The sequence below is a fragment of the Sorex fumeus genome, unplaced genomic scaffold (assembly GCF_029834395.1).
Source record: "Sorex fumeus unplaced genomic scaffold, SorFum_2.1 ptg000033l, whole genome shotgun sequence".
NCBI lineage: Eukaryota > Metazoa > Chordata > Mammalia > Eulipotyphla > Soricidae > Sorex > Sorex fumeus.
In genome coordinates, this window is record NW_026606090.1 from 7,960,499 (window position 1) to 7,987,810 (window position 27,312).

At 43.3% G+C, this 27,312-nt stretch overlaps 1 protein-coding gene across 23 annotated transcripts in view; it reads right to left on the minus strand.

Annotated features, from left to right (window-relative positions):
- Positions 1-27,312, minus strand: part of ANK2 (ankyrin 2) — a 494,244-nt gene that overhangs the window by 187,541 nt on the left and 279,391 nt on the right. For all 23 annotated transcript variants that reach the window (XM_056116828.1, XM_056116827.1, XM_056116850.1 and 20 more), the window contains one exon: positions 10,954-11,055. In XM_056116828.1, the coding sequence (XP_055972803.1) occupies positions 10,954-11,055 (102 nt within the window). The remainder of the gene's footprint in view (positions 1-10,953; positions 11,056-27,312) is intronic.

Below are 27,312 nucleotides of genomic sequence, written 5' to 3' on the forward strand. Positions count from 1 at the left end.
GTGCACATTCTCCACCACCAATGTCCCCAGTATCTCCCCCCTTTCCAACCCTCCCCCTGCCTTCATGGCAGACAATTTCATCCATACTCTCTCTCTCTAATTTGAGGCATTATGGTTTGCAATACAAATACTGAGAGGTTATCATGTTTGGTCCTTCATCTACTTTCAGCACACATCTCCCATCCCGACCGATTCCTCCAACCATCATTGTCTTAGTGATCCCACCTCTATTCCAGCTGCCTTCTCCCCTAGCTCATGAGACAGGCTTCAACTATGGAAACCTCACACTGTTTCCTCATCAACCCTTTCCCAAGGTTAGAGCACCCTTTACTCTCCCCTCAGCCATTAAGCATGCCACAAGCACAGTCCCCCCTTCAGACTGGCCCTACATGGCACCCCCACATGCTGTGGAGTGTAATTCCACTTAGTCCCCCCAACCTCCACGCAGCCCTTCCCACCTCAGCTCATGCAACCCTCACCTTCCCGACTCTCCTGGGGACCCCACACTTCATCCCCGAATTCTCTCTTTTATTCACATTCCTAGTTTGATTGTGTTAAAAAAATCTGCTCCGCTTTCCAAGGATCTCCAGAAAAATCCCGTGGTGCCCCACTTGCCACTCCTAGGGAGACAGCCACGCTCTCCCACCCGAGGCATCCCCAAGGCCCTCCTGCCTTCTCCCTGCCTTCCTTCCAGCTGGAGGACAGCTCTGAAAACTCAAGTCCATTTGGGCCACCTGAGAGCTAAAAACGCCTTGGTCACTTCTCCCTGTGAAAGCCAATGTTCTTCAGTGGCTTCCAAGACCTTCTCTCTGGCCTTCCTTCTCTCTGGCCTTCTTGGGAGGCTGTGACCATACCCAGCATGCTCTGTCCAAGGGATTCTACTTCCACCATAGTCTCCCTGGAACATTCTGGAAAGAAAGCTTCTTGACATGCTTCCTTGCTCAGCTCCTTTGGTCTCTCTTCTGCCCCCTCTCTAAGGTGCCATAATGCTCCCTGGGGGCATCCTGGCTTCCCTGCTGCATTTTCTCCCCACCACAGACCCTCCTCCCCTTCCCCACTGTGCATCAGAGATGGTCTCTCCAGAGCACTCTCCCCATCCCAACGAGACCCCAACTCGCCGCCAACGAACGGCCTCTCTAGCTCCTGATCAAGCTGCTTAATGGCCAGGAACCCAGAGACTCAGAAACAAATCTCAAAACCCAGCAGCTTTTGGCAGAAATGCGTCTGGACTGCACAGTAGGCTACAGTCGCCGGGCCACCCTAGGGGGGAATGGGTACTGTCCCTCCACCTGCTCCATTGTGGCAGCTCGGTGGCTGCCATCCGCCAGAGGACTTTGGACAGTCAGGTTTGGGCCCACAGTGACAAGACACGCAGGGCCTCACAGGATGGGGGTGGAGCCAGCCCGTTCCTCCCTGTCCCAACAAGACCCCAAGTCACCGCCCACAAATGGCCTCTCAGGCTCCTGATCAAGCTGCCTAATGGCCATGACCCCAGAGACTCAGAAACAAATCTTGGAACCCAGAAGCTTTTGATAGAAATGCGTCTGGACCCCACAGTAGGTTACTGTTGCCGGGCCACCCCAGGGGGGAAAGGGTTCTGTCCCCATGCCTGCTCACCCTTGGCGGTTCAGTGGCTGCCACCCTCCAGAGGCCATTGGACAATCATATTTGTGCCCGCAGTTACAAGACATGAGGGTCCTCACGGGATGGGGGTGGAGTTGGCCCTTTCCTCCCTGTCCCAACAAGACCACCCACAAACGGCCCACAAACGGCCTCTCTGGCTCCTGATCAAGATGCCTAAAAGAACAAATCTCGGAACCCTGCAGGTTTTGGCAAGAAATCCCTCCAGATTTAATAGTTAAAATTTCAGAATTTCAAAATCGCGTGGCTACTACATATGCTACATATGTTATCATATGTTATTCATAACTAGCAATAGAAAACAAATTGTCGACTGTTGCCTTTTCGGCAGATCTGTTTGTGTAAAATCCCAAATAAAATGGTGGGTCTGGTGTCAAAATATTAAATGTAATCAAAGTAGAGAGAGAGTAATGTGGAAATCATCTGCCCCACAGGTAGAGAGAGAGTGTGGGATGGGGGTATACTGGGGTTTTTGGTGGTGGAGTATGGGCACTGGTGAAGGTATGGGTGTTTCATTGTATGACCAAGACTTAGACCCAAAAGCTTTGTAACTGCTCTCATGGTGATTCAATAAATAGTATTATAAAAAATGGGGAAAAAATAAGGTGGAGTTCATGCACAATTCAATCAGCCTAATCGGTGGCTGAATAAATAGCAATACTCCTACATAACAAAAATAAAAATTCATCCCAAGATCCCTATGAAAATCCATATGAAAATAAGGAGGATGGGAAGAGGTCCGTGCGATGCTGGTGGAAGGATGCAGCCATTCTTGGCGGAGGGTGTGGTGGTTGGAACAATGTCTGGGCAACACTATCACAAACAACACTACACATCACGGTGCGCAATAAAAATGGGGTAAATCAAAAATCATATGAAAATCTTTGCCATTGGAAGAAAGCATTCCAGAGAATTCCTGGAATATGAATGGTTCTTTTCCTATCCAAACCAAGGCAACAGAGTACATAGGAAGACAGCACAGAAATAATTAGAATAAAATTGCCCCTCTGGGCATTTTCAGAAAAGAAGCAACTTGCATTTCTGTCATAAATCTGTACAGTTCTAATTAGAGGCAAACTTTTGGAATCTGTGGATAAGTTTTTGATGAAAAACCTCCATGAGAATTACTGCATATTGAGCCACAATTGATACTGAAACTGAATGTTTGTAAACACTTAAACTAGTTGGCAGGCATTATCCAAACTTAACCTGAGTCAGCGTTATTCAGTATAGGGTAAGGACTTGTAATAATGCCCTGAGGAAAATTACAGAATCAGAAAAACATCAGGATAGGGCCAGAGCAGCAGTACAGTGGGTAAGACACCTAAAGCTGACCGAGTTTGATCCCTAGCATCCACAGGGTCCCCGAACCGCATCAGGAGTAATTTCTAAGCATCATGGGTGTGGCCAAAAAGAAAAAAAAAGTATACACATAGCTGGCAGCAAACAGATATGCTTCCTTTTGCATCTTTAATTGAGGGGGCAATAATGAGCACAGAATCCTGGGACATGATGGAGGGAAACTGACACTGGTGGTGGGATCAGTATTAGAATACTAAGTATGCCTCATATTCTATTATGAAAAACTTTGCAAATCACAGAGCTGTAATAAAAAAATTTTAGAAAAGAGATTTATAAGAAGCAAAATTTTACATGCAACTCCTTACCAAATATGCAGAGATGGAACTACATTCTTTTTCCTTTATTTAAGTGGTGAGAAAGCTGCCTACAACTCATTCTGTATTTCAGTTCCACAAACTTAATTCTCTGCCATTCATTTCTGTTGGCTTGATAAAGTCCCAAGCTAATGGAATTGTTTCTGGCTTTTTTAAAAAGAGGTTCAGGTCAGACGGATCCAAATGGTTATTTATGAAAAATATTTTAGTTTTAGAAAAGAGACTTTAGTTTAAGTCAGGTAAACAGTCATTGGTTCAAAATTGCTACGAGACATGAGTTTTCCTTTTTGATGACCAGTTTAATGTCTTTGATGTCCCCTATTTCCTGTGGGGAGCAGCACCGCTTTTGCCAAAATTTAGGCTGAGAATAAAATATCAAACTAGTGAGAGTATTCAAATAAAGAAGATCATTTATTTTGTTTTTTGTTTTTTGCTTTTGGGGTCACACCCAGCGATGCTCAGGGGTTACTCCTGGCTCTGCACTCAGGAATCTCTCCTGGCAGTGCTCCGGGGACCATATGGGATGTTGGGAATTGAACCCAGGTTGGCCGCGTGCAAGGCAAACACCCTACCCGCTGTGCTATCGCTCCAGCCCTGAGAAAATCATTTTTTAAATGCTCACTGACTGCAGGTTTCTCTGCTGACATGTTGCAGTATCCTGGCAAAGATCACAATAACTGTGGACTTCCGCATTATGAAAATGCTTATTTTACAGATGGGGGTACTGTTGGGGGAAGAAGGCTGTTCAAGGTCATTTAGAGGGTGAGTGACTGAGATTAGCATTTGGATTCCAACACTCATTGCGCATTGGTTTGTTTGTCCATGGGCCACATCTGACAATACTGGAGGGAGGGGGCACTCAATGCCAGGGGTTAAGTCTGGGGATCCCCTTCGCAAAGATTGTGCTCCAGCCCTTGGAGCCAACTCCACAGCCCAGTACCCACATTTCTAGCATGACTTTCAAAAATGCCTTATGGTCTGAGTCACAGCACCATGAGCATCTGTGAAAGTCATCACTGGGTGTACCTTCCTCTCGCGAAAGTCCTGGTATTTTAAGAACATTGGTAATATTTTGGAAACACAGAATCGAGCTAATAACACAGCCCCTTGGCACCTTAGTGGTAAAGGTGAGAATCAAAAGTTGGAACACTGCAGGAACTATTAGCCTTTACTGTAGGGTCTGGAATTATATCCAATAAATGATCAGTGAAATTCTCCACCTGGAAGATACTGCAATGGAATGAGTAAATTTTATGTATGGTGAAAGTGTCTGGGGAAAAAAAATTGAAGGCTTTTATTGTCGCATAAATGACCATGAATTTTTAATGAGAAGATTCTAGAGTCTAGGGCCAGAGAAATAGTAAAGGGGATAAGGTACTTTCCTGGCTTCCTGCTGGCCCTGGTTTGAGTCTCTGACATCACTCACTCATGGTCTCCTGAATACTGCCAGGGGTCACCCCAAGACAGAACTATAATTCCCCTAAACACTTCCTGGTATACCCTCAAAAACAAACAAAAATACCAAAATAACACACCAAAAAAGATTACAGACTATTTTTAATATTTGATTGTTAATCTTGTTTTATCTAACAATAACATGATTAGACCATGAACACTAAATTCAGGAGTGAAACATTACTCTATGAGCATTCCAGAAACACAAAAATGCTAATGGTATTAATTTTTTCAGAATTTCTGAGAGAGGACAAGGTAAATTACCAGTTTCATATTTTATCTAAAACTTAACAGATCTGTAATCACTTGGAAGAAAAGAAACTGAAGCTTTAAAAAAAATTACTAGACTGTTCCAAATTTATAAATTCTTCCCAAAGCCTATAAATGATTAGAAGTCAAATTGTGTTCTATGATTCAATTTCACAATTCCTCATAGTAGTTATAAGACCCATTTTATAAAGAAAAAACATTTCCAACCCAATTTCAGTTCAAGGCATCTTAGCACGCCAACACACCTGGTATTTTTGGAAGGCTGGAGCGGTGCAGATTGTCTCTCATTGAGAAATATAACAGGGAACAGAAAGTTCTGGTTTCTGTGAGAGATGTCTTAAAGCTCCCCAGAAACTCAGGCTTACAAACAAAATAGGGGATCCACTTTCCTTCTCACCTTTTCCCATGCTGCATTAGTGCTGAGCTTCTCCGTAGCTGAAGGAGAAGTGGCTGGGGCTAAAATGATTTCTTTATTTTACTATATTTTTCTATTTTCTCTATATTTCTATAAATGCTTTTTCTATATTTTATTTGCCTTTCGTTAGGAAGCCTGGTGGTGGTGCTCTTTGGCAGAAATGCTCCATTACTTATTATGTGAATCTTAGGATGTGTAAAGTTCTCTTTAATATGGGCAGTGATGGGCTACATAGAAGTTGGAGCTTCAAGATAAAGCTGTATAGTACAGCACTGGGGACTGGAGCGATAGTACAGTGGGAAAGGCGTTTGCCTTGCATTCAGCTGACCCAGGTTCAATTCCCAGCATCCCATATGGTTCCCTGAGCACCACCAGGAGTCATTCCTGAGTACAGAGCCAGGAGTAAACCCTGTGCATCACTGGGTGTGATCCAAAAAGTCAAACAACAACAAAAATAAAATAAAATAAATCTGTACAGCACTGAAAGCACTGATGCCCTCTCCTAAGGAGAACTGTTCCAAAGCAGATCAAACCTGAATAGGAACAGCTCTCAGTCAATAATGGTTTGGGGAGTCAGGGAAGGGTCGGCCTCAGACAACTTTTTCCTCTTTTGATTTGTCCCACATACAAGCCCCCCAGCATGAAGTCTGAAAGAGAGTAGATGACTAGTTACCTTTAGTCACTTTACTTCCCCTGTCTCTGTTGAGTAGACACACTTGATGATGAATAATAAAGAACCAACACCATTAACCTCCAACCTAGTAAGCTCAGGCGCCTGAGGGGAAAAGTCCATTGCGTACTGGGGAAGCATTTTAATCTGAATGACTCTTGGTGAATTTTATTCAATAATAGCAATGAACACATATGTGCCTTTGGGAAGTCCTTTTATTACTTCCTAATTTAATTTAGATTGTACCCAGGTGATATGAAAATTGAGTTCTTTGTATTGGAAAATAAGGGGGGAAGTTTCCTTCTGAACAGAAGTGATCAAGTGGTATGTCTGACAATGGACCTTTGGGGCTCTAAGATATTTATTTTTAATTTGGCTTGGTTTGTGGGTCACACCCAGTGGTACTTGGGTTACCCCTGGTTCTGACTGGTTTGTGACTCCCTGTGGTGCTCAGAGCTCTATGCATGGCCAGAGATCAAAACAATCCCCCTAGACTCTAAGTTTTCTGTGGTTTCTTGACACTTTGTTGACGTTTCATTGATATAAATGTTCTTCCTTTTAATAAAAACATGTGGGGCTGGAGCGATAGCACAGCAGGTAGGATGTTTGCTTTGCACACGGCTGACCAGGGTTCGATTCCTAACATCCCATACAGTACCCCAAGCACCACCAGGAGTAATTCCTCAGTGCATGAGCCAGGAGTAACCACTGTGCAATGCCAAGTGTGACCCAAAAAGCAAAATAAATTAATTAAATAATTAATTAAAATAAAGATATGCAAGTTCAACACTACAAGAAAAATACTTTAGGCTGCTAAAAATTTCTTGAGGGAACTTGGGAAATTAAGTTTGTCGACAGGGCTGAAGGAAAAAAGAGCTGAGAGATTTCTCATGGGAGAAAAAAACTTGGTGGGGCGGGGAAGGAGGTGTCCGGAGAGATAAGTATTGGAGTTAAAGCACTTGCATTGCCTGTGGCCAATTCAATTCAATTCCAGCACCACCTGGTTCCATGAGCATCGCAGGAGTGATCCCCAAACACAGAGCCCAAGAAGGCTCAAAGGGCTAGTGGGATGTGGGAGGCCAGGCTTGGTCCCCAGTACCTCCATGAGGATCAGTCCATCAGCTTTCCAACAGTGGAGAACACTGGAGAGTGAGTCACAGAACTCTAACCAAAAAAGAATTCACGGGAAATGAGGCAGACTTCTGTCAAACCATGTCCTTCCCTGAAGTACCTCTAAGTACTTCAGGGAATGAAAAGCAAACAACCCTCCAAGACCTTTACTACAATTCATTTCATTGCTAGACTTTAGGAGGAAGTGGACTTGGTTTGACTGAAGCCTACTTCATTTTCCCTGAATTCTTTTCTTGTTATTCATTATGATCATTTAACCTATTTCAACTAATAGTTCTGTGGCTTACTCTCCCATGTACTCCACAGTCGGAAAGCTGATGGACCGATACTCATATTTCAGAAATGTATTTAACAGACTTTTCAAAGACTAACATGTTAAAGTATAAGCTGTTTCATTTTCAAATCTCAAGTCTCAACTGAAATGGGCTCACAGATCCAGATGGGGTTCTGGATATTTTTCTTCATTTAAAGTAACTCTATAAATAGTCATTATCTTTCTGAGTTATTTATTCAAAAGAATACCGCAGAGATATCAAATACAAAGATGGATCATGGGGGGCTGGGGGTAATGTGTAAAAGGAATGTGCATGTAGAATAAAATGTTACATGCTGGGATGAGAGAAGTTGGTCTCATTCCATAGGTCGTATTCAGAACTGTGTAAGTGCTGGGATTTTATTTTACTACCACCTAAGAAAGTAAACTGTTACTGTTTATGATGCCGAGAGAAGACAAAAGACTCAATAATGGAAGAGCAAAAGCACTAGCCCATTGCACAGCCCTCTGGGGTAAGGCTCGGACCACTGGTGGCGGTACATGCAGCAGCTAATGTCCAAGGAGACAGAGATGAATCTGCAGCTTTCAAAACACGAGGATAACTGCTTCTCAGCCTTTTGGCTAAGATCAAGTGTAGTATCAAAACACAGGGATAAGGTATGACCTAATTCCTCTGGGGAGCATGCTCTGAGTTCCACCTGGACAAACTGCCCAGGTAAAGAGCAGGCAGCATCTCTCCTCCTCATCCTGCTCCCAAAGAGTTTATGGGATGCTTGGGTTACAGGAAATGGCCTCTCCAACAGCAAGTAGCTCTCCGCATTGTTCTTTTTATTGTTATTGTTCCTTTTAGTCACACCTGGCAATGCTCAGGAGTTACTCCTCGCTCTGCACTCAGGAGCATTACTCTGTGTGGAGTAGTACTCCTGGCCATTCTCAGGGACCATATGGGGGGATGTAACCTGGCTTAGCCATGTGCAAGTCACCCCAGCCGCTGTACTATCTCTCCAGCCCCTCCCTCTCCACATGGTTTTCATACTACGAGATGTACTCCTCTAAAGGATCAGAAACTCTGCCTATGGTCTAGAAGTTTTCTGCAGGACTGTGGGGGGGGGGTGTCGCTCTGGAGAGGAGCACTGGAATCCTGTGCCCTTTGCAAAATTCATCAGGTGATTTGGATCCAGCCAACTCACCAGCCTAGGTACTGGGAGTCAGGAGGTGGTTTGGTTTGGTTTGGTTTGGTTTGGTTTGGTTTGGTTTGGTTTGGTTTGTGGGGAGGGGAATACCACGATTTGATTTTATTTTTAAGAAGGAAAATTCCAGGCATTATGTGGAGATTGACTAGAAGCGTGGGTCAGCCTGGAGACATAGTTCAGGAGGCTGTTATGGTAACCCGGGTAGGTGACCGGCTAGGTAGGTTCGGATTGAATGCAGATGTTGATACAAATTGGACCAAGAAAGACAGTAGGGGGTAGCAGGAGGGAACAGGAGGGACAGGAAACTGCTAAAGCTTGAGCCAGTGCTTAGAAAAATTAGGAGGGTACATTTGAGTATGGGCAGATTTGAGTTCTGATTTAAAAAAAATGGAATCTAAATCCAATTTGTAGTGGAGGGAACAGAGTGATAATATAGCACATAGGGCACTTTCTTTGCACACAGGTAACCCAGGTTTGATCCCTGGCACTCCATATGGACTCTGAGCCCTGGCAGGAGTGATCCCTGAGCACAGACCCAGGAGTCAGCCCTGAGCACCGCCAGATGTGGCTCAAACGCCAAACCAAGACAAAACAAGTTGTATTTGAAAGGTTTACTAAATTCAGAGACTATAGGCTGAGCATAACTCAGAAAACAGAAACAGGCATGTGGGCAGCTTAGGATCCAATGATGGAATCAGTCTCCAGTTAACTTAAGAGCAGTGAGAATAAGCCACACCTCAGCTAGGTATTCTCAATTAGTGTCTCACGCACACATACAAGTAATCAACACTGAGCACTATAATGCACAAGTCATTCCACCAGACACTTTAATTCATAGCATAAAAATCTTAATAAAAAATCTCAATATCCTTGAGATCACATAATATCCAGGAGGTTGATATTGTCTAAACTTCTCAGATGGTTGATCAATGCTCCCTGCACTTCATTCAAGCCAATAGTTTCAGCCTCCTCTCATTTGAATGCAAAATTTAAAACTAATTTTTTAAAGGGGCAATGTATTTAGTTTTATTCTTTTATTTCACTCTTCCAAATTGAAATTATCAGTTATATGTAAACAAAACATAATTAAGAAGCCAGAGTCTGGGTAATTTGTGGATGATAAGTGAGAAATAAACTATCATTGGCCAAAAGCATCATCTTTGGTAGCATTTCAGATTATTTTGTACAAAACTGACAATAAATGGATAAAGAAGCTGTGGTCTATATAAATACAAGACAAGATGAGATCTTGCAGTTTACTGCAATGTGGAGGGCAAGATGCTAAGTGAAATAAGTCAGAGGGAGAAGAACAAATATCATATGCTCTCACTGATTTGTGGCATACAAAGAAATAAAACAAGGGAATAAACAATGTCAAAAGATAACAGAACCAGGGCCGGAGCAATAGGACAGTGGGTTGGGCGTTAGCCTTACACACAGCCGACCAGAGTTCTAGTCCCAGTATCCTATAAGGTCCTCCAAGCACTGGCCAGAGTAATTCCTGAGTACAAAGCCAGTAGCAACTCGTGAGCATCACTGGGTATGACTCAAAAAGAAAAAAAAAAGAAAAGATAATAGACCCTTGGCCTTGAATTATAAAACTGAGAATACAAATGAACATTGGTAAAAAGTTGGAGGAGAATGAAGAGTTGAGCTAGAAGTGATATAAGGACATTGGTAGAGGGTCTTGCATACTTTGGTGGTGGTGAGGTGTGGTACCTGCATACCACCAAACCATAAACATTAACACTACTATAACCACTGTGGTACTGTAGCACTGCCCTCCCGTTGTTTATCGAATTGCCCAAGCGGGCCCAGAAATGTCTCCATTGTGAGGCTTGTTGTTACTGTGTTTGGCATATCAAATACATCATGGGTACCTTACCAGGCTTTGCCATGCAGGCGAGATACTCTGGGTAGCTTGCTGTGCTCTCCGAGAGGGGCATAGGAATTGAACTCAGGTCGGCCAAGTTGGCCGCATGCAAGGCAAATGCCCTACCGCTGTGCTATCGCTCCAGGCCTACTACTATAACCATGTTTTAATTATAACCTCAAGTACAATAGTCCAAAAATAATTAAAGTTGACGTCCAAGCATTACTTTGTATCTATCTACTTTGCCACAAACAGTTACTCCAGATACACCTGTGAGTAAGCAAGAGAAAAAGGGACATCTGTAAGCACAGACGAGGTTCTTCCCTGCGTCTACTGAGCGCCATCTTGCTCTTACCTGGTTGCAGGTGTTGATATCGATGCCTCCTTTCAGATACTCGACCACTTTGTCCAGGTTGCCAGCTCGAGCAGCACGGAGGAAGCTGGCATTGCTGTCAGACTGTGAGCAAAAGAAAGGGTCTTGGGTGAGTCATTGAAAAATTAAGAGCGGAAATCAAAAAGACTCCAACGTGTAGAGCACAAGTCAACAAAGGTTCAGGCACAAAATGTTCCAATGCTCAGTTTGACACCCCAAGGAATAGTTCACAGAAAAGGGAGCAGCGGCAGTTTGTGGACATTGTTTAAGGACATCAAAGTCAACCAAAGGGAGAGTATAGGCAGTAAGGCACTCGCCTCACATATGGCAGAAGCTGGTTTGATTTCCAGCACTGCATTTGTTCCCCCAAACCCCACTGGAATGATCCCTGAGCCAGGAGGAAGCCCCAAGCACCACCAGGTGTGGCCCAAACCTTCCCTCAAATAAATAAATAATGATACATCACAGTCCGGTTCTCCTCGTCCTTTTCTCCCTCTCCCTGCTCCACACCCTTCTGGGTGAAGCCCCCATCTCCTGTGTGCTCAGCCCACAGCTAAGGCCCCTTGGGTGCTTATTCTGTGGTACAGTGGGGACTCCACTGTCACTTGTCCCGTAGCATCCCAAGTAAAGACTCAGCTGTTTGCCACAGATTCGAAATCCCAGCAAGATTCCCAGCTCCAATGCGCTTTCCATGTCATTTACAAGGGAAAGGTAATGGGCACGCTACCACTTGTCAAGTCAGTATTGCACGCACAGCACAACTCACTATGAAACAACAAAAATTTTATGATATTAAGTCCCATTAGAAATGATCACTCTGGACGAGAACTGAGCGAGTGTTGAAAGTAGGTAAAGGGAGATAAAGGATAACCTTTCAGTATTTGTATTGCAAACTGTAAGGCAGAGAGAGAGAGAGAGAGAAAGAGAGAGAGAGAAAGACAAAGCAAAAAAGTGCCTGCCACAGAGGCAGGTGGGGAGGGGGAAAGAGGGAAACTGAAGACATCGGTGGTAGGAAATGTACATTGGTGAAGAGATGGGTGTTGGAACATTATAGAACTGAAACCCAATCATGAACAACCTTGTAGCTGTGTATCTCAGTGATTCAATAGAAAAATTAAAATTAATAAATACTAGGTCCCCAAAGGACAATGATGTCCTTTCCCCTATGTACTTAAAAATGTATGTAAAATCTAGGGTCAATGGGGATGTGTTTTAGCAGTAGGGCACTTGCCTTGCATGTGTGAAGTCCTGGTTTCAATTCTTGAACACACACACACACACACACACACACACACACACACACCCCTATGTGTTATATATATCCCATTCGTGGTTGTGCCTAGACAGTTCTTCCAATTGGAACACGGGACCGTATACCTTACGTGACATTTATTAGAGTCTAAAAGTAGGACCCGCCCCATAGCCAAGAAGTCATGTGCCTTCAGTCAGTCATACCCACAGTGGTACTCTCAAGAAGGAACTATTCTTAGGCTCAATTCATAGGTGATGAAAGAGCTTAGAAAGTTCCCAAAGTCACACAGTTCTTTGTTGGACGATCGCATGTCTAGCCTCTGCTGACCCATGATGGAGGGTCTCACATGCTGGTCTAGTTCACCCCTCCAAAGCAGCAGCGGAGCAGTAGTGACTATGAATTCCTCCCTCTGGGCGCTGAGATGACTTCTTTTGTGATAACCAAGGTTATGCCCTTGTCTACACAGCCACAGAAGTCAAGGGCACTTGCAAAGCAGCATGCGCCTGCCCGAAAGAGAGTTCTTGGCTGGCATCCCTCTCCTCCTATCTACCAGGAGAAACAATGAAGAGGCTGGAAACACAGTTGCTTGGGAATTAGGAAGAAGGAGCCAAACCCAGGCTGCTTTTAAAAACAAACACACAGAAATACTTGACACCCTCCCTGCAAGAGTCTCCCTGCAAGAGTTTCAGGAGCTCAGACAAATTGCCGTATCATTCTTGGGTTTTTGTTTGTTTGTTTGTTTGAAAAAGGATTCCAGACTGAAGAAATAATACAGCAGTTAAGGTGTTTGCCTTTCACACGGCTGATCAGGGTTCAATTCGCGACACCACAGATAGGGCGGGTACCCATAGGAGTGATCCCTAAGCACAGAGCCAGGAGTTAGCCCTGAGCACTTCCAGCTATGGTTTGTCTCCCAGTAAAAGAATTCCAGGAGTAGGGGAAGCGAGAAATAGCCTCTGATCCAGCAGGGATGAAGAGGCCCCTGGAAAGAAGTCTAGAAATTCACTGGGGAGATGCTAGTCTGAGGGTGGCAACAGGTGTCACTGAATGCCTAGAACGTTCTCTAGGGACAGGGCATGACAAGGACTGCCTTTGTGGTGACACAGTATCAAGTTTTCCTAACTGGTTTTCTTTCTTGATTCCAGCTTCTACAAAGTAGACACACGTGCAAGACTTATGGTTCATCTATGATATTTTAGCCACCCCCCCCAAAAAAAAAGTCCCCAGTGATCTGGATGGCAATGAAAATGTTATGTAGGGGCAACCCTGCCCAGGAACTTTACTCACCACTGAGTCTGGGTAGGCTTTGCTAAAATCTGGACGCTTCCAGAAATTCAGCTTTGCCAAAGTGAGAAAACGCATGTATGGGAAAGTGTTGTTTTGATCAATGCTGAGGATTTCAAGCACAGAATTAAGAGAAGAATCAAGAATTAAGAGGAGAGGAGGCAGAGAGATAGTACAGCATGGTAGAGCACCTGTCTTATTAACCACAATCAACTAGGGTTTAATTTCCGGTACCCCATATGGTGCCCTGAGCACTGCCAGAAGTGATCACTGAGTGCAGAGCCAGGAGCATAGCCAGGTACGACCCCAAAAACAAAAAGCAATAACAATGACCAAAAAAATGAATTAAGAGGAGAGGTGAAAATGTACATACAGAAATGGCCGTTATTGGAGGTCCAAAGCACCTTCCTGCACAGAAATACATATTCCTCTCTGCTTCCAGGTAGACTCAGCAGATACACCCCACAATGAGGTCAATCTGTGATTACTGCTCTGACGCCAGAGCTTAGCATAAACCAAAGGCAGTAGTGTTACTTTCAGTCAACACAGAGATGAAAGATTGTGAGATGCATGGGACATCTCAAGAAGGTTTCTATATCGTTTTTTTTCTCTGAGTACAAATACCCCTCAACCTTCACAGAAGCAGGGCAGAAAGCTGACTCTCCCAATTCACTGTGCTCTTTTTCCTCACTCAACCAGGAGAATCTGATACAAAAGCCCAGTGAAGAGAAAAGGAGGCTTGGGGAAGAGCTGCTGACAAATCTCCGAGGAACAGCTTTCTGCTTTCTGTCCTGAGGGCTCTCAAATCCTAAACTCAACTGTGAAGTCTATCTCTGGACAAGGGCAACATGAAGTTCCACTTATTTTAATCTGCCACAGATTAAAATGCATTAAAATGCAACCCCCCTTCTCACCACACCAAGAACAGAAGTTTCCTCTGAAAGGCTTCACCACACGTTTCAATACAATTTTTCTTTTTTTCATCTGAAAGTTATAAAAACAGGATACTTGCAACCCAGTGGGGTGGCCATGAAAGGCCAAAAGGGATGTGATTTCCCAGAGCAGATTTTATCCTACAGGACGGCCTCCTCAGGGGGTCCTGAGTTGGCTGCAGTACTTGAAAGCATTTCCTGCTTCCGACTCAATAATAACCTTGTCAGAGAAACACTGGCACACCCCCCAAGTAGCAAACTGGTGACTCTTGAACTCAGGGCAGCTATGGCATCCTAGGAGTTGCCTTTGTGTTTGCAATTTTAGGGCTTAGCAAGTCCGGCGCAGATGGTACAAGAGGCAGGACATGGAAGTATGGTGGGTGTGCGAGAGTGGATCGCAGTACTGGATGGGGGGTGAGGAGATGGGGGGGTCACATGGGGCAGATGTCTGAGCCCAGGGACCCGAGCCGGCAGCCAGGACTCCAGTTTGCTGCAGATCAACATACGCTTCGGGTGTTGACCTTCTGTGGTCCGGCTCCCACTGGTCATTAGCGGTGCGTGTAACAGAAAATTCCCAGTGAAACATTCTCTGGCTTCCAATCTCAGCTTTGATTGCATTAAGTGCACATCTCTACACGCCCTGTTCATCTCCAAGGGATGAGAGCTTTATGCAATGACCAAAGAGCATGCCCTTAAAACCGGCATTTGCAAGCGTCTCTGTCAGCTTAGATTGATTCTACTGATGTAGGACTCAAACTCTTATTAATACTGATTTGAAGGAGGTGGTCCAGGGTTCTGGGTTCAATTCCCAGTAACTCCAGATGGTAGGTTGAGAATTATTTGTGGAAATCCCAGGCTCTGTTTGAGTAGCCCCCAGCTCCCAAAATGGTGATTTTTTTTTTACAACATGCATGCATACCCCCAAAGCTCCTGTTTCTCTTGTTTCTACTGAATTCACATTCAGGAGAACATTCTAGAAACCTGAGATGAAGTCTTTCTACTGCTCAACTAAATCTGTGGTGGTGGAGTTTTTAACCAATTCTATTCATTCTCTTCAAACTGGGGCTATTTCTTTAAAAACTACTAGTTTTGTGTGTTTGAGCTTACTGTGAAAAACGTTCTTTTCAGTTATGGCCTAAGATTTTTCCTTTTCCAAGTCTTATTCATCTACTTATTTTTTTATATGTGGAGGGGGAGCGGGGCTCACACCCAGCTGTGCTTGGGGTCTACCTCCCTCTGAGGTCAGGGTTCACTCATAGCTGACCTTTGGGGAAGCCATACAATAGCAGATCAAGTCCAAGACTCTGCTTGCATTGTAGCCTTTGATGTGTGTTTCACATGCAAACTAACACTGTAAAAAATAGTAAAAAAATAAAAATACTTTAGCACATGAATTGCTTGATCATTTAACAGGAACATTTTCCAAGAGTGATCCAGCCTCCCCAGTATCCCGGTCACATCTCAGAGTTGGGCTAGCATTGGACTTTTCACAAATATTTGCAGACTGATGAACCTTAAGTAAGAAGCACACAATCCTCCTGAATTTGAGGCATTTGTGTATTTTCTTAAAAGGCAGTACCCTCTACCCCCCACTTTGTACAAATAAACCTATTTACCTGCCAATCTGGAGCTCCTCATTTTCATGGCTACACAAAAATACATAAAAATGTATTCAGATTACTCAAGGAAAAGAACTTTACTGGGAATTGAGACATGTTTCTGCCACTCCCTGGGTTTCCCCTCGGAACGTCAGCTCCTCGACCTCTGTGTTCAGCAAATCCTCAGCTTGAGACATGGTGTGTCTTAATGGCTTTATGAAAAATCAGTGGAGCTTATGGAGTTGTGGGAAAGTAAACAGGATGGTGTGGAGGTGCTCATCCCAATGATGAGCGCAGAAAATGCTTACTGGGCTGGCTGGAGAAAGGTGCTGTTCATCACAAAGGAGAAATACGACAATGCAGGGGCAAATCTGAGTATAGAGGCACATGTGGGAGCCTCTTTACACATTTAAATGTTACAGTCAGGGCTGGGGCCAGAGCGACAGCACAGCGGGTAGGGCCTTGCATGCAGCGGACCCAGGTTCAATCCCCAACACCCCATATGGTCCCCGGAGCTCCGCCAGGAGTAATTCCTGAGAGCAAAGCCAGGAGTAACCCCTGAGCATCACTGGGTGTGACCCCTCTCCCCCCAAAAAAAGACCGGTCAGGGCTGACAGAGGACTTGGAAACTTGGAAATATTGCAGGTGACAAAGGGCAGAAAAGGAAATGGGTTGGGTGTTTCCTGCCCCATGGGGAAGATCTGACAAAGATGATGTGAGGGGCAGACGGTGCTTTTAAGTCCAGAATTGTGTGAGAACAGCTGGACTGGTGAAATAATTTCACTTATTTTTGTAGCTTAGTTGTCATCTTGTCATGAACAAATGGAAAATGTCATTTTTCAGATGTAGAAAAATCAATAGGTTCTATCAATTTGTATTCTATATCTAGATTCTGTCTGTGATTCTGGAGAACCAAAGACCCAGAAATTTCAACACTAAGTACATGTCATTTATTTTTCAATGTAAGGCATGCACCCCAATCGCTATACTAAAGGATTCCACAGGTGCCTGCCATCACAGCACATCTGTGACAGGTAAAACTTACTGCCCCCCCAAATCCTACTTGACAATGACTGTAAGGACACCAGGAAGCACTAACCCTTTGTAAGACAAACATACACTTCAACTCCAAAAGAGGTTACTCCTCATTTCATTTCATTCTAATCAGTTCCTTGATTGCTCCAGACACATATGAACAGGTGCTATTGTCTTCAGAGCCTTAATGCCCCCCACTTTCTCCCCAAAACTCTTGCCGTGCCAGCAAACTCTGTGCTAAGAAAATATTGTACTTCTATTTTTTAACCTTTAAAATGGTATTAAAGTATATCAAGTGCTCACACGTGAAACTGGGAACTCGGATCAGAACAACATCTAAATTGAACTGAACTGAGAAGCCCTGAGCACAGACTGCTGTGGTCTGAAAACAAAACAAAAGACTTATAGGGGAAAAATACCTGTAAATAAAAAAAATATAGTCATAAATTTGATAACTATTTTCTATTTTGAATTCCCTGTGTGATTTTGAAAAATTTCAAAAGAGCTCACGTGTGTGTATATATACGTATATATGCTCATTTTTCGTGAATTATTCACTAGAAGAAATATTAATTGCCCCGTTAATATTTAACAGTAAAAGTCTATCTGGAGAAATGACTGTGTTTTGCTGGCATTACTTTGGCTTCATAAAATATTTCTGTAATCAGGCTAATAATTAAAGTGACATTTTAATGACAGTGAAATTTTCACTAAAAGAGGAAAATTTTAAAAGATAGTGGAAACTTTCTTTAGTTCTTATTATAATCCAATCATTTCCAACTGAACTTTCTGACCAATTGAAATTTTTACTTTTCAGAAGATAGAAAAATCAATAGGTTTTGACAATTTGTATTCTATACCCAGATATATATCTGTGACTCTGGAGACAGATATAGACCCAGAAAAGTCATCACTTAAATCCATGTCTTAATTTTTTGATTGAAGTGGGAAAATGGTGAATATGGAGAAGGAAATGTTTGTGGCTCTCTCCATAGCATTTGCAAAACTGTCCTCAGAAAATCAAAGCAAAAAAATAAACAACTTGCTATAGGTATTGATCAGGTATCAGCTGAAACAACTTTAGGTTTTAAGAACAGTTGAATGCTTTAAATTCTTCTCAAAAGGAAAGAGAATCTTTGGAATGCATCAATTCAGGAATAGGTTGAGACATTACTGTTCCAGAAGAAATCCTCCTAACAAGAGTAAGTTTCTCTTCCTAAAGAGCCTGGCATTCTGGGCCAGGGTTAAGCAATAGAGCACTTGTCTTACATTGCATGAAACCCTGAGTTTGATCCTGGTACCCCCTCTTCCCCCCCCCCACACACACATGGGCATATACACACATGTGCACACAGACATACATACACCCTATCATACTTCCCAAAATGGTAGAAGACTGACTCTCCCACATTCATTACTCTTTCTTCTTACATAAAGGTAACTTTTGGTATAAAAATAGAAAGATAACTTTTAACATCATGGCTTAATTCCCTAAACATGACTGCTTGAGCCAATATATTGAAAAGTTTTGCTGACATGATGCTTAAAATACTGGCAATGCAAAGACAAGGAAAATGTTCTACAAATCCTATGCTAAATATTACAGTTTCTCCATAATCTTCCCTCGCCTTTACAGTGGCTAAAGTAACATGGAAAAATGCGCTTAGCATGCCAACAATAAAGACGATGAGAGCCAAATTCCGCTCAATAGAAGCTTAATAATGCAGAGCACATCCAAATACAATAGAGTTGCAAACAGTTCTCTATTATTACTTTGGCATCGCCAGTGCAGATTAATTGTGCATGAAATAATAATATTTTTTAAACAATCTGTATCTTGTGCCTAATCTCTTGCCTAATTACCAACGAGCTGAACAACTCTATAAAGATGCTGGGCTAGAAGGAGAACTTCAAATAGTGGACGATCTCATTCATGCAGTCTGCAAATAAACAAGACAAGGGAACAGACAGCATTCAACAGGGAACAGCCCTGGGATTCTGACCACAGAACTGAGGCTGGCTGTAAGGGCGAAGAGCATTGAAAAGAACTGAGCTGGAGAGATAATGGGTATGAACCGGTGATATTGTTCCTCTAATACACATAAATATTACACTCTTACAACTCAACCTTTAAGAATTAAATTGAAAAATTAAGTGTAAAATTGTAAAACCTATTTAGACTGCAAAAATATAAGTCACTATTGCTATGATTTAATTAATTTTTTATTTAAAATGTTTCTGCCAGCACTATAAACTCAAGATGTCCCAGATGAACAGCAGCCAAATTACAGAAGTGATTATCAAGCTTCATAGATGGTACATAAATCTCCAAAGTGGGAAAGAAAAACTGGATTAGAGGTAACAGAGAGACAGGGGTGGGGAATAATGGACACTTTGGTGGTTTGGGGGTGCAGTAATTTTGTACATCAATACTTAAATTTAAAATGGAGGAGGATAAAGAAGGAGGAGGAGGAGGAGAAGGGGGTGAGAGTTGGGAGGAGAAAGAGGAGGTGGAGGAGGAGGACGATTTCTTTTTGGATGTTCACAAGTCCTTAAGAGTGAAGGTTATAAATAAATAGTAACTAACTCTGATAATATTTGGGTCAGGGGAAGAAAAAAGTTATTTGGATACCAATAATATCTATCATTCTTTCTCTAAGGCATTCTCACCTTAATGAACAACCAGCATGTGAAAATGTAACAGAATACTTTGGGTGGAAAATATCCTAGGGTTCATCCCACTGCTATATTAAGGATGAGAAGAAATAGACTTCAATTAGGGTTGAGACTCCTAAGGGCCTGAAAACTCGGGGTATGAAAAAGAAAACCGCAGGGACAGTTTCTTCCACCCCTGTTTCACGGTGCCAGGCGGACCCCTGAGCCCACTGGCCGTGGCCCTGTGATGTAAGGGCAGCATTTCACCCCTTGGTCTGACTGTCCCTCCCCTTCAAACCATCTGCTCGGGGCAGGTCTCGCTGTACCCCACAGCTTCCCACCCCAGCATCACCACAGACACACATGCAAGGAAGCATATTGCTTCTGGATCACAGAATTACTCAGATTTAAAACCCTTTCCCTAATTTTTTCCTTACAATATCTTCTAGGGGCAACAACATGTTAAAACAACTAGTCCGCATTTTTTAACACCCCCCTCCCGGCTATTTTCTTGCAGGGCTGATTTCAGGATAGCACACAGAGACAAACAAAGGTTCTGTTGGACAGCAGTCCAGTAACTACCAGTCACCTTAGCTTTGCCAGTGGTGTCCTTAGATTTTACAGCTCAAAAGCTTCATATTATGGCAACCTGACTCTACTGGTTGAATTGTAATTCTGAAATCATTTACACCATTTTTTTTTAAAAAAGACCAATTAAGAAAAAATGTATCCATCCCTTGGTTCAAATCTCTCTCTCTCTCTTTCTCTGTCTCTCTCTCCCCTCTCTCTCTCTCTCTTTCTGTCTCTCTCTCCCTTCTCTCTCTCTCTCTCTCTCTCTCCCTCCCTCTCCCTATGTCTCTCTCTCCCTCCCTCCCCCCCCCACAAAGCTTTGTGATATAGTAGTGTCCATTCCATCTGAAGGACAGGAATTTGAATGGTTTTCTAATAAAATTTATTCTCCCCAAGCAATCCTTTAATTCCCTAGGAATAACAGATCCAAGAAGTATGTGTGAGCCACCATTGGCATTTCTTTTATTCTTCCCTTTTCTTTTTCTTTTTCTTGCAAAAGTTTCTAATTGCTGGTTGTCAGGAATTTCGGCATGATAATTACATTGTTTATTAGAAATAATGGATGCCCCCAGTCCCTTTCATTAAGCTGCTATTAAGCCCACTGTCATCTGTGACATGGCAAGAGGCCATCTCTTGAATGTGCATATAATGTGTGAGAAGGTGTTCAATGCCCCATTCTCTAAAGTCTGGGGTCTCACAGAAGGGTCCACTGTTTATTCCCTTCTACAGGTCTGCGGTGTCTATGTGGGCAAAGACACGGCAAATTGAGATGAGGTTGCCTGTGATCATAACTGCAGTATATGTGTGTGTCAGGTGGGGGTAGGAAGTGCATTGTCCTCTGTGAGAGGGACAAAGCTATAAGCCCCAAGGGCATAAAGCACAGGCATCTTTGGAAAATGAGAAATCCAAGCCACCCTGGAGACATCTGGCTTTGGCTGGCTTTGGGGGAGCCTTGATAAGCACCATCAGAAATTTGGAGGGAGCAGAATGTCCTAAACATCAAAGAGGACTCAATCGCTGGGTGTGGATGGGTTGAATTCTAAGTGTTCACTGCATGGGAGGGTGCTGAGATGCATGAATAAAACAGTTCAGGACAGAGTGTGGCCTAAAGACCGGAGAGCAAGCTCTGGGGAAGTCCTGGCTGTTTGATTTCTCTTTTGATTTTGATTTGATACCAGATTTTGTTTCCTTCCTTACTAGATTTTCTATCCATGATTTTCTAGGAATAGGAATAAGCTTCAATATTGTCTCTGGAAGCAAACACTGCCAACCTATCAACCAGCTACTTCCAGGGAAGTGTAGATCAAACAGGAATTAAGTCTGTCCGAGAATTCTAGAAGCTTTGCAGAGAGCTGGTGGCACACAGATGACTTTTCCCAGCAAGCCCCGGGCCGCAGCTGAGAGGCCCCTGGACTCACAAAGGCTGGGTCTGCTGCGACTTTCTAAATTTACTCCCAACTGCAATTGTCAAGAACAATTTGTGCTATCTGATTCCAGAGCCCTGCAAGGTATAGTGCTCCTGTAATTTTACACTGAAACAGGAAAGACAGCATGGAAAACTGGCTTTACATTAATGACATCACAGCACACATGGCAGCAGGCGGTGGAAAAAAGATCAATAAACCAAGGATTTGTAGCTTGCACTGCCTTAAAAGAATTTTTTTGAAGCTTTATACGACAAAATCCCTTGGTAGGAAATCAGTCAATTAAAAAAAAAAAAGGTCCTCGAGTTACTGCTATACTTCAAAAGAACATTTGAACTTCTTCAGAAGCAGCTTCCTAAACAAATTCTTGATGACCAAGACCACAGCTGAAGAAAAATAGGTCTGTTTTTGGAGGTTGGAGGAGAGAGATGGAGACTTGTACCATACCCAGAAGTACTCAGGTGATACTATATTTTCCAGGATTTATTATATATATCACTGGGGTGACCACACGCAAGGCAAACACCTTCACCCCTGCTAAAAAAGAGTTTGATTAGCTTGAGACATATCAAAGGAGAGTATTAAAACTTTTTGTTTTAAAAATAAATTAAAATAGAATAAAACTTTTTCTTTGTCAAAACAGTAGTTATCTGTAGCCCAAAGATATTAACAAAGTTCAATGAGTTGAAATGTCAGCATGTTTCATAGACATCAGCACCAGAGATACTTTTTCACTATCTTAGACAAAACCAGAGACAGGCAAACTTTGTCTCATTCATTAGAGGACAAAACTTGTGAATCTGAGAGATACTGAGAATTCCACTTTAAAAACACTGAGACTTGGGGCTGGAGCGATAGCACAGCGGGTAGGGCGTTGGCCTTGTACGCAGCCAACATGGCCAGCACAGGTTCGATTCCCAGCATCCCATATGGTCCCCCGAGCACAGCCAGGAGTGATTCCTGAGTGCATGAGCCGGGAGTAACCCCTGAGCATTGCCGGGTGTGACCCAAAAAGCAAAAAAAAAAAAAAAAAAAAACCACTGAGACTTGACATTCCATTAGGACTGTGTAAGTGGGAATCCAGAAGGCAGCGTGAAGCAGAGTAAGAAAGTGATAAGCAGTGTGCTAATTGCTCAGGGCCGTTTCTTCCACCGCTGAGATGCTTGGGGCCTATGAGAAACTTAGTCTCCACAGAAAACATCTTACATAGCCTCAATTTTTCATCAAATGCCATTATATAAATGGTTACATATATCATATATAGCACAGCGGTAGGGTGTTTGCCTTGCACGCAGCCAACATGGCCGACCCAAGTTCGAGTCCTCCGTCCCTCTCGGAGAGCCCGGCAAGCTACCGAGAGTATCTCGCCCGAACGGCAGAGCCTGGCAAGCTCCCCGTGACGTATTCGATATGCCAGACACAGTAACAACAAAGTCTCCAATGGAGACGTTACTGGGCCCACTCGAGCAAATCGATGATCAACAGGAGGGCCTTTACTTACTTTACTTTACTTACTTACTTACATATATCATGAAACCCTTACAAAGACTGAGCCTGATCTAGTCCTTCTTTTCTGGTCATGATTTCAAGAAGAGAATGAAGTATGCACATTTTGATTGGGTTTCTTTTGCTTCTAACCTGCCCCCACAACCATTCTTTGTTTTCCAGTAAACAACTGGAAGAGAGACAGCTCCCGGGGTTGGGGTGATGCTTTGCATTCAGACTCTGGCACCACCTGGTCCCTTGAGCACTGTCAGAAGTAGCCCCTGAGCACTGTTGGATGTGGGCCCCAAATGGAAACTAAGACAAAATAAGATCAATGATTTGTTGTACCCCACAGATAGGCTGGACATGGTGTTTTGTTTTTCCCTTTAAGTTATCTCTCTATTCTGAAGACTCCTGGTTACTCAACTAAACTGTGAACTCCTTAGCGAAGCACATACTAGTTTGAACTTCCATATTTCTTCTTCACACTTTCCACTGTGCCAAAAATATCCATAACTTCAATCAATTCTTTATAAACTACCCAAATGAGGAAAATCAAGACTTGATGAGGTTGACCCCATCTCCGTAAGTTCTGGACTTGCCAGGCATAGCATCTGAGACAGGAACCTGGTCAGCCTTAAACCAGAGACCACACTCGTTCCCATCACATGTGGCTGCTTCCCCAGGACCTCTCAAAGTGCCAAATCCCACCTCGCTGGTGACTGACAAAGAAGAGGCGGTTGTGTCCTGTTGGGTGGGGGGTGGGCTAGAGCACCCACAAACTCCACACCGACCCTACAACCATGTACTGATCTCTCCTGAGTCCCAATTCTCTCAGACAAGACTAGAAGTTGAAACCAAACCAGCAACACCGCCAACACACACACACACACACACACACACACACACACACACACACCCTAGAGCCACATTTCTTCCTTTTGAAACTTGCTACTCCTGGCAGTGCTTAGGAGGACCATGTGGCACCAAGGCTTATAAGGTCACAGTTCCATGATTTCCAAACATCACCGCTTGGTTGACTAGACAAGAGTCTGGAGCAAACAATAGTTGTTTCACGGTCCTTACTATCACCGTGCGCAGGAATATTTTCCCAGGCTCCACAGCATGGCAGGATTCAAAGATGACATTTGTTCCTCTGCTTCTAAAGCTGCCAGTTGACTTGGGCTAGCTCACACGGACATATTTCCACGAGTGGGACTCAAACCTGGATGGTCTCCAAGACCGCTGGGCCATGGAGCAGTTACTCTCAGCTGCTAGTAACTGCTAGCACTTTCGATATCTACCCCTTGAAGAAGGAGAAGCATAGACCTAGTTTTCTCAGTAAAAATAGAAATTTTAATGCAACTCTTTCAAGCTTATTTGTTGTACTTTTTAATAAACCCTACAAGTCAGCCTGCAGAACTGAGTCTGCAAAGGACAGGAGTGAGGTGGGGATGAGGAGGGCCTGGGGGAGTGGGGGGAGGGACGGTGACACTTTGGTTGTGGGTGCAGCATGGGAACACTGTATGTCTAAAATGCTACTATTTACAGGCTTGAAAATCAGGGTGCTAACTAGAATTTTAAACAATGAAAGGAAATAAAAGGTCTTCTGTCTTTTAGAAGCTTACAATTTTGTATATTAAAACACAAGTTTCTGCTTTACCATTTTTATATAGTCTTTACTTTTCTAGGCCTGAAAATGAAATATTTCTTTTTCTCTTTCTTCTAGTTTCAAACTAGAAGCTTAAGGTTTTGTTTCTTTTTATTTTCTCCAATTCATTTAACTCTTCATTGTCTGATATCAATGTTGGTATGGAGAAAAAGTGACAATATTACCTGAAATTCTCCAAGTGGAAATTTTTTTCTCATTGCTAAAAGCCTCTCAATTCACTATAAACTTCCACTATTCTCTCTCTCTGTCTCTCTCTCTCTCTATCTCTCTCCTCTCTCTCCACTCCCTTCCTTAAAAAGACAAAGGTTCTTTGAAATATGTGGTACGATATTCTGCATGCTAGCCTATGGAGTATTCAGGTTTGTTCAAATATGAAAGTTCTAACCTCATGAGTAAAATTTTTGCTCCAAATAGATTTTGTTCAGCCCCCAATATTAAACTCCCCTGTCACAGTGGTACCAGGCACCTTGAGTTACACATACACACATAAAGCATAACTCCATGAAATCAAAACTACAGTTCAATCTTGGTACTACAATTTTTATGCACTGTGCAACATTAAGAAACTCAAATAAATATCTATGTTCTTGTCCAGAAAGTGGAAGAGGATCTTGGATTAAATTAACTGATGAATGAAAAATTCTTTCGTATGGTGTACTGAGAGTCGATTTGAACACACCCGAGCAATCATCAGGAATAGAAGGAAGACAGTCTGAAAGAGGCCGTCAGAGCACTCTCCAGAGAGGGGTGCAAGGGGCTCAATAAATGCACTATTACTACTAGTCATAGGGAATCCCTGACCCACATTCCTACGTTTGTTTTATTCTTTGTTTTCCATTTGCGGCCTCCAGAAATGGAGGGGGGAAGTGGGAGGGAGACAGAAAATACAGGCTTGTGGAATTCATAATTTATGTTCATGAAAAAAAAACTGAACATTTTACAGATTTTTGGGGAAACATATCATTTTATAAATGGAAATTACATGGAATGAATATTTAACGCTTCATATGACTTGATATCCTCAGAAATTCTAAGGCCAGAAGAGCTTTGATAGTCATCTCTCGTGTGCTAACAGCTTTTCTGAAGGCCCAAGTTTGGACTTGGACCTGGAGAAGCAAGTCCAGAGCATCCAGAACACTCTGAAGAGTGAACTAAAAGAGGGTTTTTTTTTCTTTCTCTCTCTCTCTCTTTTTTTTTTTCCTTTTGGATCAGACCCCGCGATGCACAGTGGTTACTCCTGGCCCTGTACTCAAGAATTACACCTGGCAGACACACAAACAAATCTCGGACCTGAGCAACTTGCTGCAGAGATGGCTCTGGACTTTGCAACAGGTCACTTTTCGCCAGGCCGCTCCAGTTTGGGGCAGGTGCCGTCCTTCCACCTGCCCTCTAGAAATCCCAGAGACCGCCATCTTCTAGAACTCAGTGAAAAGCTCCAGGTATGGGTGGTGGTGGTGGTAAACACCAGGCCTCACGGGACAGGGGAGGAGTCGGTCCTTCTCCTTCCCCCCACCCTGAGATGACGCCACATCCAGCAACCGTCTACTTAAGCTCCCATATAACCATGATCCAGAGACACACAAATTAATCTTGGACCTGAGAAACTTGCTGCTGCAATTTCTCCAGACCCTAACTATTAAAATTTTAGAATTCCTAGAGTACGAGGCAGATCTGGAGGCTTTGCGACATTATATTGTATCCATAACAAGCAATACAAAACACATTGTTTAGCATTGTATTTTCAGCACGTATGAGTGGTGGTGGGACTGGGCTCAAATATCAAAGATAACCAAAGTAGAGAAAGTATTGTGCAAATTGTCTTCCACAAAGGCAGGGGCAGGTGTGGAATGCAGGGTCGGGGGATACTGGGGACTTTGGTGGTGGAAAACGTGCACTGGTGATGAGATGGGTGTTTGATGACTGTATGATCAAGGCTCAAATATGAAAGCTCTGTTACTGTACCTCATGCTGAATCAATAAAAAAATGGGGGCGGGGGAGAATTACTCCTGTTGGTGCTCAGGGGATCATATGGGATACTGGGAATTGAACCCAGGTCGACCACGTGCAAGGCAAACACTCTACCTGCTGTGCTATCATACCAGCCCTGTAAGATGGACTTTTCAAATGGGGCCCACACCTGTTTAGAGTCACATGCAGCAGCCAGGAATCTGCCAGTACACAAGGACAAGAATGAAGCAGGTGCCCTGCCCCCAAGGCCTGAGCTGGTGAAGCCACGGGGTCCATCCTCATCACTGCACTGTGGCTTGTCATGGTCTCTAAAACACCACAGCCACCGCCAGGCGGGCACTGCCACCAAAAAGTGGCACAAGCATTAGAACCATAGTGGGCCCCTGGGTGAACATGGCACAAGGGCTGTTAGTGGGAAAGGGAGCTTTTGATTTTTTTTTTTTTTTTTTTTTTTTTGCTTTTTGG